The sequence below is a fragment of the Penaeus monodon genome, chromosome 13 (genome assembly GCF_015228065.2).
Source record: "Penaeus monodon isolate SGIC_2016 chromosome 13, NSTDA_Pmon_1, whole genome shotgun sequence".
Classification (NCBI taxonomy): domain Eukaryota; kingdom Metazoa; phylum Arthropoda; class Malacostraca; order Decapoda; family Penaeidae; genus Penaeus; species Penaeus monodon.
In genome coordinates, this window is record NC_051398.1 from 4,292,794 (window position 1) to 4,305,293 (window position 12,500).

At 52.2% G+C, this 12,500-nt stretch overlaps 1 protein-coding gene across 1 annotated transcript in view; it reads right to left on the reverse strand.

The window, feature by feature from the left end:
* The window catches only part of LOC119580045 (histone demethylase UTY-like), a 150,005-nt gene that overhangs the window by 73,285 nt on the left and 64,220 nt on the right, over positions 1-12,500 (reverse strand). The window contains 1 exon segment of the mRNA XM_037927942.1: positions 8,798-8,909. Within this exon segment, the coding sequence (XP_037783870.1) occupies positions 8,798-8,909 (112 nt within the window).

Sequence of the window (12,500 nt, forward strand, 5' to 3'; positions counted from 1 at the left end):
GAGAAGGCAAGGAGGGGCGAGGAAGCTAATGAGGTAAGATAAGGTACGATACGTAGGTAGATAAATCGGTAAAAATAGAAAAAGATATATAGATAGAGAGCGAGAGCGAGAGAGAGGGAGGGGGGGGGAGAGAGAGAGAGAGAGAGAGAGAGAGAGAGAGAGAGAGAGAGAGAGAGAGAGAGAGAGAGAGAGAGAGAGAGAGAGAGAGAGAGAGAGAGAGAGAGAGAGAGAGAAGAGAGAGAGAGAGAGGTGAGGGGAGGGGAAAGGGAAAGGGATGGGGGAGAGAAGAAAAGAGAGAAAGAAAGAGAAGAGAAAGAAAAAGAAAGAGAGAGAAAAAGAGAGAGAGAGAAAAAGAGAGAAAGAGAGAGAGAATGAGAAAAAGAGAAGTAAAAGAAAACACAGAAAGAGGAGACGATGAAATATAGAGGGCTTGTGGTGCCAGGAGGAGGGGGCCGGGAAGGGAGGTTGTGGGGAGGGTGGAGGGAGGAAAGGAGGGGGAGGGGGGGAAGGAGGGGGAGGGGGAAAGGAGGGGGTTATCGCCCGGAAAATTCCCCCCCCCCCCCCCCCCGGCCTTCCCCGGCCCTCGAAACAAACAAAGCTCGATTCTCGGCGCCTGCATTGAAAATCATCTGCGTGTGGACATCTACCCTCCACCCCCACCACAAAAAAACTCCCGTGAAAAGGAAAACAAATAAATAAAGAAAAAGGACGTCCAACAAAAAAAACAAAAATTTACCAAAAACAAACAAACATACTTCAAACACCAAAATACAACAAAAACACCACTACAATAAAAAAAAACACACCACACATATAAAAAAAACACACACACATACATATAAAAATACCACAACACAACATTAAAAAAAACACACAAACAACCCCACACAACACACACACCCCACAACATACAGTACAAAAAACAAAACACACCACACACACACACACACACACACACACACACACACACACACACACACACACACACACACACACACCAGAGACACGGTGACCTCTAGCGTAAAACAAAGTAAGGTCAAGATCAATGTTTATGAAGAACATAAGGTCCGCCAAGTAGGTTACATGGGAGAAAGTTGGCCAAGCACTGGAGGGCGAGGGCGGGGCTCTTCCTCCTCCCCCCCCTCTCTCTTCTTTCTCTCTCTCTCCCTCCCTCTCTCACTCTCTCTCCCCCTTCTTCCTCTCCCTCTCCCTATCCATCTGCCTCTGCCTCTCTCTCCCTCTCTCCCTCCTTCCCTCAATCTATATACCTCGATCTCTTCTCCCTATCTCCCTCTGCAACCTTTAGCCAGAGCACATTCGTCTGCCTTTCCATTTCCCTCTTCCTAATCCCTCCCTTGATTCATCTTTCTCTCCCGCGCTGTCTACATCACTGCCAAGTTCACGGTCGCTTCGCCTGCCTGCCTGCCCCCCTCCCTTCCCCCTCCCTTCCCCCTCCGTCCCACCCTACACGCATTATGTCGTAACCCGTATATTAAGTGCATTTTACATTATATATATATATATATATATATATATATATATATATATATATATATATATATTATATATATATATATAAAATCCATATCTATCTATTTGTCTAGAAAACAGCATTCCTCGTATGACTGTGAAATGTGTCTTGTGTAACGATAACTGCGGGATCACGGCAATCAAACCAAAGAAAAAAATACACACACAAAAGAAATCAAACGTCACATTTCGCTGCCACAGCATGAAGGGTGGAGGGAGGATGGGAGGGGAGGGAGTGAGGGAGGGAGGAAGGGGGGTTAGGAAGGGAAGGGATGGAGGGGAGGGAGGGAGGGATGGAGGGGGCGTGGCGTGTCTCGCACCCCGAGAACTCTTCACCCATCTGCGGCAGCTGGTGGCGACGACCGCATAAACCTCCCCAGATCTGCAACCTGTTCCTCCTCCTCCTCTCTGCTTTCTGTTTCCTCCTCCTCTTTTTCTTTCTTCTTCCTCCTCTTTCTCCTTTCCCTTCTTTTTCTTTCCTCTTCCCCCTCTTCTTTCCTCTTCTTTTTTTATTTTCTCTTTTTCATATTCTGCTTCGTCTTCGATATCTTCTTTCTTTCAATGTGTGAGACGTGCAAATATATATGTGTGTGTGTGTGTGTGTGTGTGTGTGTGTGTGTGTGTGTGTGTGTGTGTGTGTGTGTGTGTGTGTGTGTGTGTGTGTGTGTGTGTGTGTGTGTGTGTGTGTGTGCGTGTGCGTTAATATGCGCGTGTAGGTGCGCGCGTGTGCATTGTAACGTACGGTATAATTACGTTTTATGTTCAATCCCGGTTTGACTCCCTCTTCTACGCACTGTATCTGCATCCTTGCATCCTCGCACTCCTTCGCCGATTCCCAGCCGCAGGGCTCTTATCTCCCCCACCCCCCCACCCACCCCCACTAACACAAATACCTAGGGATCCCTACCTTGGGAGCCACCGGCACAAATCGAGTGCATTTGCCTGGGTCTTCTCCCTCTCCCTCTCCCTCTCCCTCTCCCTCTCCAGCTCCCTCTCCTTCTGTTATCTCCCTTTCCTTCTGCTTCTCCCCCTCCCTCTACCTTTCCATCTTCCTCTCCTTCTCTCTCTCTCTATTTGTCCTTCACCTTCTCCTTCTCCTCCTTTTTCTCCTGTTCGCTGTCTCTCCTTCTGCCTCAAATCTTTTCTTTGCCGTAAGAGAGAGGACTGAGGAAGAGAGAAAAGAGAGAAAAGAAAGAAGGGAGGAGATGGAAGAAAGGAGCGAAGGCCGGCCGCGGCGACCCTCCGAGGCGAGGCCCGGGAGCGAGATCGAGGCAAGGAACGTGGCATTGATAGGGAGCCTCCGGCGGGAGCAGGAGGCGAAGGAGGGCGAGGGAGGGGGGGGGAGGGGGGAGGGAGGGAGGGGGGAGGGAGGGAGGGGGAGGAGAGAGAGAGAGAGAGAGAGGAGAGAGAGAGAGAGAGAGAGAGAGAGAGAGAGAGAGAGAGAGAGAAGGGAAGGACAGAAGGGGGAAAGGAGATGAGAGCAGGGAGAGAGAAATAAGAACGGGAGTAGGGAAGGGAGGGGAAGAGGGATAGAGAAACAAGAGCCAGGAGTGGGGGAGAGAAGGAGGGGAAGGGATGGGAAGGGATGGGAAGGGAAGGGGAGGGAAGGAGAGGGGAAGGGAAGGAGGGCGGAGGGAGAAGGGGGGAAGGGAAGTCCCCCTCTCCTGCGCTGCCGCGGACAGGGCGACGACCCGGCCTGCGCAGGAAAACAAAGCACTGCCACCGCCGTGCTAATATGCAGAGCCGGGAGTGTCAAGCTCACCTGTGCCTGGCACCGCATACTAACAGCCTCGCCACGGGGGCGCGCTCTTCACGCCCATATTTATACATCTGCGTTTTGCATATCCTCCGGCCCTCCCTCTCTCCCTCCTTCCCTCTTCCTCTCGTTCTCTCTGGCTCGCTCGCTCACTCAACCTGCGTTACCTCATCCCTTTGAGATCTGACCACTCGTCTCCATAAACCTGCCAAAGTCACTCACTCCCACACACACACACACACACACACACACACACACACACACACACACACACACACACACACACACACACACACACACACACACACACACACACACACACACGCACTCCAAAAATGCGACTGCCTTCCCTTCCAGTCCTCCCCTCTCCTCCCCACCCCTCTTCTTCCCCTTCCCTTCCCCTACCCCTTCCCTTAACATTCCATTCCATTCCATTCCATTACCTTCCCTCCTCTTCCCCCGCCCGCCCGCCCGCCGGACGGAGGCGGAGGTGACGCAAGAGCCAAGGCGAGTGGCCAGATGGCGTCATGCTGTGGCTCCATACACTCCATATCCTTAGCTCCCCCCCCCCCCCCTCTCTCTCTCTCTCTCTCTCTCTCTCTCTCTCTCTCTCTCTCTCTCTCTCTCTCTCCTTACTTACTCTCGCCCCTCGTTCCCTCACTATATCATTTGTAGTGGGGAGAGAGAGAGAGAGAGAGAGAGAGAGAGAGAGAGAGAGAGAGAGAGAGAGAGAGAGAGAGAGAGAGAGAGAGAGAGAGAGAGAGAGAGAGAGAGCGCGAGAAAGACGCAGGGGCGAGATGGCCCTGCGCCACAGCGTCCCCGCCACCTGGGAGACAAACGCGGATCAAGGACCCGGCACACAAAAACCCGTCCTGAGCACTTCCCAGGCCCGACGATCACTCACTCACGCACGCACGCACTCACTCACTCGCTCGCTCACTCACACCCATTCACTCACTAACTCATTCATTCTCTATCTCGCTCACTCAATCACTCACTCACTCACTCACACCCACGCACTCACAAACTCATTTATTCTCTATCTCGCTCGATCGCTCCCTCCCTCACTCACTCGCTCAATCACTCACGCACGCACTACCTCATTCATTCTTTCTCGCTCAATCAATCATTCACTCACTCGTTCAATATTTGACTCACTCACGCACTCTCCCTCTCCCTCTTCCTCTTCCTCTCCCTCTCACTCTCTCACACCTGTTAAGCCACACCTGCCCCGCCGTATAATACCCCCCCCCCCGCCCCCATCCCACACCTGTCGCACCTGTTCGTTTCCCAATACGTTTCCCACCTGTCTGCTCCCCCCTGCCCCCTCCCCCCTCCCCGCTCCTCTACCTCTCTCCCCTCACTCCTCGCTAACACCTGCGTTGTGTTTACTATCCCTTCCTGCTTTTCTGTTATTCTTTTCTCTCTCTCTCTCTCTGTGCACGTGTCTTTCTCCCTCCCTCCCTCTCCCTCGCCCCCTTCCTCCCTCCCTCCCTCTTCCTCTCCCTCACCCCCTTCCTCTCCCTTTCCCTCTCCCTCTCTCTCTCATCCCTTTACGCCTGCCTCCTAATCTTGCTCTTTGTCTGTTCCTCGTTTCAGTCGTCTCTGCGGGGACTAATAATTCGCAACGTCACGAGGGCTGGATGAAGGCTCCTCGCTTTGCACACGCGGGCGAGAGGAAGTCGGTTCCGTGTGTGTGTGGGGCGAGGGGGCTATGTATGTATGTATGTATGTATGTATGTATGTATGTATGTATGTATGTATGTATGTATGTATGTATGTATGTATGTATGTATGTATGTATGCATGTATGTATGTCTTCATATATGTAGGTCTACGTACATATCTACACATCTAAGCAGGCATGTCAATATTCGCATGCAAGCATGTGCCCGAGCGTGCGCGTGCGAGCTGTTGTGTGCCCGCGTGTATCGCTCGCCCCCGCACGCAATAAACACGGCCCCACGCGACTTTCACAAGCCCCCAGCACGCAGTCGTGTCAAGGCCCGCGCGTTCCCTCGACACAATACCTCACGCGCCCAGACCAAGACACGTTCCTCCTCCCAAAAATCTGCCCCGGGAACAGCCTCGCCGCTCGACTGGGCTTTCTCAACTTCACTCTGTTCCGCAGGCTTTGGTTTCATTATTATTTGAACCTGTTTTTTTTCCCTCCGAGATTATACTAAAAGCTCGTCCAAGAAGCAGTTCATTCTCGCTTTTATTTGGCGCCGGTTCGGACGACCTCGTAGGCCGCCCCAATAGGAGCAGGAGGAGGAGGAGCAGGAGGAGGAGGAGCAGGAGGAGGAGGAGGAGGAGGAGGAGGAGGAGGAGGAGGAGGAGGAGGCAGAGGAGGAGGCAGAGGCAGAGGAAGAGGAAGAGGAGGAGGAGGAGGAGGAGGCAGAGGAAGAGGAGGAGGCAGAGGAAGAGGAAGAGGAGCAGGAGGAGGGGAGCAGGAGGAGAAAGAGGATAAGGAGGAGCAGGAGGAAAAAAGAAGAAGGAAGAGGAGAAGAAGAAGTAGGAAAAGAAGGAAAAGGAAAAGAAGGAGAGGAGAGTTCTGAAGAAAGGAAAAGGAGGCACCGGTAGATCGGAAACGCCGCCGCCGCCGCCGCCTGTGACTGCGGTAACGGCGACGCCCCAGCGGTCCCGGCCGCTGCAAGGGACGCTCTGCACTGTCACTGCCGCTGCTGAACGGGACCCTTTCCATCAGGAAGGAAGGAAGAGGGAAGTGGATGCGAGATCTCCCGATTCTTCTTCTTCTTCTTCTTCTTCTTCTCCTTCTCCTTCGTCTTCCTCATTCCATTTTTTGTGAATCCGTATAATTTGACTTGGGAAAAGGCAAGTGTCGACCTCCTTCCCGGCGAAAAAGCCCCTCGTACCCTCCCCGTCCCGCCTTCTCTCTCGCATCAGTTATCTTCCATCTCAATCTCCCCCCCCCTACTACCACCCCCTCACCCTCCCTCCATCTCCACACTCTGTATCTACTTTCCCTCTTTCTCTTCCTTCTATTCATTCATCTTTCTTTCCTTCCACCCATCTTTCCATCCTTCCATCTTTCTTTCCTTCCATCCATCCATCCTTCCAATCTTCCTCCCTCCCTCCCTCCCTCCCCTTCACCCCTCCCCCTCCCTCCCCCCCCAACCCCGCCGAAACCCCACACGAAAGGAGTCCTACGACCTTCTAACCTGTTCACGACCTCTCTACCTTTCCTAACCCCCCCCTACTCCCACCCATCCCCTTCCAACCACCCTACCCTACATTCAACGCCCTACCCCCCCCTACCACCTACTGTTTGTACCTTGCCAATCGCTCCCCCCCCCCCTTTCTCTCTCCCCGATCCCCTTACAAAAATATTAATAAAAAAAAATCTTCAACTCAAGAAAAACAAATACAAAAACAGAACAAAACAAATGAAAACAAAAACAAAAACAAAAAAATAGGCGCTAAACCTACTCCACTACCCCTCCCCCTCCCCCCTCCCCTCCCATTAACCTCCTCACCCCCCATCACACTCGAACATTTTCCCGTGTGATCTCTACTCCGGTCTTCATCGTTCCAGCTTCCTCGTACAGCTGAGAGAGAGAGAGAGAGAGAGAGAGAGAGAGAGAGAGAGAGAGAGAGAGAGAGAGAGAGAGAGAGAGAGAGAGAGAGAGAGAGAGAGAGAGAGACTGCCCTTACCAAGTATTCTATTCTATTTCTTTTTTCTCCTCTTCATGCGTTCCAACAAAAAGAGTAAAAAAGCTAAGCAACAGCAAAAACAAACAAACAAACAAACACAAACACAAAACAACAAAAATAACCAACAAGAACAAACAAACATCAAGAAACAAATCAAAAAGTCAACAGCGCCACCCCCCCCACCCCCATGACCTTAAAAGACCCCAAATTGACCAATAAAACGGAAGTCTGTTGACCTCTCGTGACCTGTGACCGCCGCAAAGGGAGAGGGAGAGGGAGGGGGAGGGGGGGGGAAGGGGAGGGGGAGAAGCCTGAGGGGAGGGGTGAGGGGTTCCCACAACCAAAGGTGAGACGGGAGAGCGGTTGGAGGGGGGGGGGAGAGGGGAGGGATGGTGAGGGACAAGGAAATATAAGGAAGGGAAATGAAGGAAAGGGAAGGGAAGGGTAAAGGGGGGAAGGGAGGAAGGAAAAGAGAAAGGGAAGGAAGGGTAAAGGGGGAAGGGAAGAAGGAAAAGAGAAAGGGAAGGGAAGGGTAAAGGGGGAAGGGAGGAAGGAAAAGAGAAAGGGAAGGGAAGGGTAAAGGGGGAAGGGAAGAAGGAAAAGAGAAAGGGAAGGGAAGGGTAAAGGGGGGAAGGGAAGAAGGAAAAGAGAAAGGGAAGGGAAGGGACGGGAAATAAACACAAAACCTCTACTAAAATGAGGAGAAACAAAGGAAAACAAAAACTAAAACACAAACAATACTACAGAACATGGTAGTACCTTCTTCCCACTAAAAAGATGGAAAGAGAAAACGCGAAAAAACACTCACGTTCTCTCATTCTTCTTCCTCCAAGATTTTTAACCCAAAACGCGTCATCGAGCTCCCCCCCCCGTCTCCCCGACCCCTTCCCCTCCCCCCACGCACATAAAGGGAACATTCATGCGCGGAGGAAAATGCAATCCGCTCGGACACGCGGAAGTGCACGGCAGTTCCACCTGCTTGCTTGCTTGCCTGTCTATTCGGCTCTCTGCATGTCTATCTGTCTATTAACTTGCCAGACAGTCTGCTTGCCTACCTGACTTGCCTGTCAGCCTACCTGCCTGTATGCTTGCCTTCATTTCTATCTACCTGTATGCTTGCCTAATTGCCTGCCAGTTTGCCTGCCTGTCTGCCCTGCTTGCACACTTGCCTGCCTGTCGCGCATGCTCGTATTCTACCACCCCCTCCCCTCCCCTCCCCCTCCCCTCCCCCTCCCCTCCCCTCCCCCTCCCCCTCCCCGCCTCTCCGACCTTCCCGGTTTAAGATCAGCATTAGCAAGGAAACCAACTTAGAGAACATGAACGCAAGAATGGGGGGAGTGGGGTGGGGTGGGGGTCAGACAGGTTGGGTCGGGGTAAACAGCTGGGGAGGGGAGGGTCAAACGATAAGCGAAGGAGGGAGAGGAGAGGAGGGGAGAAGAGGGAAGAGGAGGAGAAGGGCAGGGGGGGTGGAGAAGAGGCGGGGAAAGGATAAGAGAATGGGAGGAAGAAGAGGAGGGGAAGGACAGAGAATAGGGGGAAGGGGATGAGGAGGGAGAAGGTGAGAGGTGTGAAACAAGAAGTGGAAGAGGAGGAAGAGGAGGAAAAGGAGGAAAAGGAGGAGGAGGAGGAGGGGAGGAGGAGGAGGAGGAGGAGGAGGAGGAGGAGGAGAAGGAAGGAGAAACAATCGGTAGCGGGTTAAGGACAGGAGGACAGACTATGCCAACCGAGAGAAGAGGACAGAGTAAAAAAACAGAATCCGAGACAGACCTCGGCGACAAACGCGACCGAGAGCGGCAACGGCCAGGCGACCGGGCCGACCGAAGCCTCCGTACTCACCATTGGAAAGCGTTGAAATGGAAGTAGACGAGGCCTTGTCCGTACAGGAAAGTGGCGTCCTTCCAGTAGTCGTTGTGGCGCAGGTTGTAGTACTTCTGGTACGCGGACATCGCTGCAGGAGGCCAGAAAGGAAGCGTTAGCATACCACCAGAAGGGCAGGAGACATACATACTAATGACAAGGGAGATGCTATAAAAGGTCAGCATATCAATGAAAAAAAAAATAGTAGGAGTGAAGTCAATAAAAACTCTAATGATAATAATAGTAACAATAACTCTTATGATAGTAATAGTAACAATAACACTAACAGCAATAGCATCTATAAAAATTATAAAAACATTATCATCAACAATAACAATAATCCTCCTCCTAATAACAACAATAATCATCATAACAATAATAATCATACCAATAATAATCATCATAATAACAATAATGGTAATACCAACAATAATAAAACATGCAGACAAAAAAATAAGAGAAAAAAAACTCGCTAAAGGAATAATTCCCCCCCCCCCCCGACCCCCGAACCGTCTCGAGCCCGCCCGCCGCCCTCAGCCCCATAATCCCCGCGCTCGATCCAAGGCGCCAGAATGCCACAGCGCGACAAAAAGCTGTCAACGGGCAAGCAAGCGAGCAGGCAACAAGGCAAGCAGTCGAGCAGGAATGCAGCACCAGGGCAGCAGAAAGCAGGCAACGGAAGTGAGGGGGAGCCGCCGGAACCTTGTGATATACAGCGGTGAAAAGAAATTTCTAAGAAGCAGATCGTAAACTCCATAACTAAGATACACAACAATGACAGACAGACAGATAAATAGATAGATATGACACATTTAAAGAAACATATAGACAGATAGATACACTTGTCCTTGCCTCAAGGCTGGAAATTTACTTCACACGCGAACAAAAATCCATTTCTTTTCCCGTGGGGAGAGGGAGGGAGGAAAGAGGTAGGAGGGAGAGGGAGGGAGGAAAGAGGTAGGAGGGAGAGGGAGGGAGAGAGAGAGAGAGGAGAGAGAGGAGAGAGAGAGAGAGAGGAGAGAGAGAGAGAGAGAGAGAGGGAGAGAGAGAGAGAGAGAGAGAGAGAGAGGAGAGAGGGAGAGAGAGAGAGAGAGAGAGAGAGAGAGAGAGAGAGAGAGAGAGAGAGAGAGAGAGAGAGAGAGAGAGATAACACAGATACCTACTCGAAACGCGTTAAAGTCTCCCGTCTTTCCCCTACCACCCCCTCCCTCCCGCCTCCATGACACCCACTCCCTTTTGAAATCCACGAAATCCGCCAATTCGAATAAATCCCCACGACTTTTACGAACAACACCGGGGACTATTGAGCCGCGCGACACCAGCCGCGAGAACAAAGGAGGCGAATCAGACCCAAGTATCAACGGCGAGGCTAATGAGGCACCTGCACCGGGAAGGAGGACCCGATCGCCGGAAAACAATGAGAGAGAGAGAGAGAGAGAGAGAGAGAGAGAGAGAGAGAGAGAGAGAGAGAGAGAGAGAGAGAGAGGAGAGAGGAGAGAGAGAGAGAGAGAGAGAGAGAGAGGAGAGAGAGAGAGAGAGAGTGAGAGACAGAGAGAGAGAGAGAGAGAGAGAGAGGAGAGAGAGAGAGAGAGGAAGAGAGAGAGAGAGAGAGAGAGAGAGGAAGAGAGAGAGAGTGAATGTGTGTATCAGTATATTTCAAGGAAAAATAATGTATTTAAAAGTCTCAACAAAGCTATTAACCTGTTAACCAAGTGACTTTACATGTTTTTGACACACACTTCTTGCTTCCCTCCATCCTTTTCTCTCTCCTCTCCTCTCCTCTCCTCCTCCCCTTCTCTCCTCTCCTCTCTCTCTCTCTCTCTCTCTCCCCGACAGAATTAACCGCACGGCATTCATCCGCTCGTTTCTCTCTCCCTCATTCTACCTCCTGCACATACATATACCCACATAAACAGACGCCAATGGAATGCAAAATAAATACATATTATTATCATTATTATGCAAGCCTCTTGTTCTCCGCATAATTAGCAGGTAGGAGAAGGGAAGGGGGGAAGAGGGCAGATAGAAACGAGGTTTATGTCCGGATAGCACAAACTTGTTCCAGCAAAGATGTACAAGCGGAGTACTGGATGAAGAACGAGGAGAAGGAGGAGGAGGAGAAAAATGAGGAGGAGGAAGAAGATGAGAAAGTGAGAAAAGGAGGAGAACAGGGAGGAGGAGGAGGTGAAATGGGAGGGAGGGAGACAGAGGAAGAGACAGGAAGAGACGGAGGAGGAGGAGGAAAAAGAAGAGGAGGAGGAGGAGGAGGAGGAGGAGGAGGAGGAGGAAGAAGAAGATGAGAAAGTGAGAAAAGGAGAACAGGGAGGAGGAGGAGAAATGGAAAACACGAAAATAAGGAGACACTTTCTGACCCCAGCTGAGGAAAGAGGGAGGAGGAGAGAGGGCGATGGGGGGAGCCAGAGCAGCCTCCCATCCACCCCAGCCAATGAGGCAATTCGTAACCAACAGAGCTCGCGTCCAGAACTCCCAAACTCACGAACATATATACTTAATATATGGAATGAGATGGAAAAACAGAGATATAGAGGGGGATGGGAAGGGGAGAGGGGAAAGGAGCGAGTGAAGGAAAGAGAGGAAGAGGGAGAGGGAGGGAGGGACAGAGAGGGAGAGGGAGGGAGGAAAAGGGGAAGAAGAGTATAAGGGAGGAAGAGGAAGAGGGGGAGAGGGACACCCATACAGCTATACCCTCCCACACAGATCAACCTCTCAGCACCCCCATGCCCGCCCCTGCCCTGCCCTGCCCCTACCCCCGCCCCCGCCCCACCCCAGTCCAGCGGTACAAAAACTGGCCCCTATTCCGTTTCACAACAGCAACCCCGAGAGCGGCGACGGCGAAGGCAGGAGGACCGGCGTCGGGACGAGCATCCTCGCCGTAACAACTTTCCCTCGTCCTTCCCGGCGACACCTCCTGCCGCGCCTCCTTCGCCCCCACACCCCTCCCTCCTCGTACCCTCCCTCTCATCTCCCCTCTCGCTCCTCATCCCCTTATGCCCCCATCCTCCCCCACCCCACCCACCTCCGGCAGCTCGACGTAAACATCAGATTTATGCCTTCGGACGCGCGCGCTGGCTACGCAATGTGCTTCCTGCGGGCGTGCGGCAGCGGGCGGCGACGAGCGAGGAAAGCGGGCGCGCGGCGGGACCGGCGGCGGAGAGGCTCGCAATAGGTCAACGCAAGGCCACGCGGGGTCAGCTAGTCCGGTTTGCTCAAGGGCTACTAGGTCACCAAGGTGATGCTATCTGCACCTCCCGAGCCATACACTGCTGGCCGCCTCGAAGCGCAGCAGCCGATTTGGATGCTCCTTGGCAATGCGTATGGACATTATATCTATCTCTTACTTATCAATCTACGCATCTATTAATATTCATTCATACATACATACATTCATCATCCATCCATCCACATACATGCATACAAAGACACAGACACAGACACAGACACAGACACAGACACACACGCACACACACACACACACACACACACACACACACACACACACACACACACACACACACACACACACACACCACCCCTCACAGACGTATTCCTCCCCCCTCCCCCCCCCCCCACACCCCTTAACACCACCCCCGCCAGTTCTCTCTCCCGAGGGCCCGAGGCAAAGCCAAGCCAAGCCGCCGAGAGGACAAAAGTGCCAAAAAAA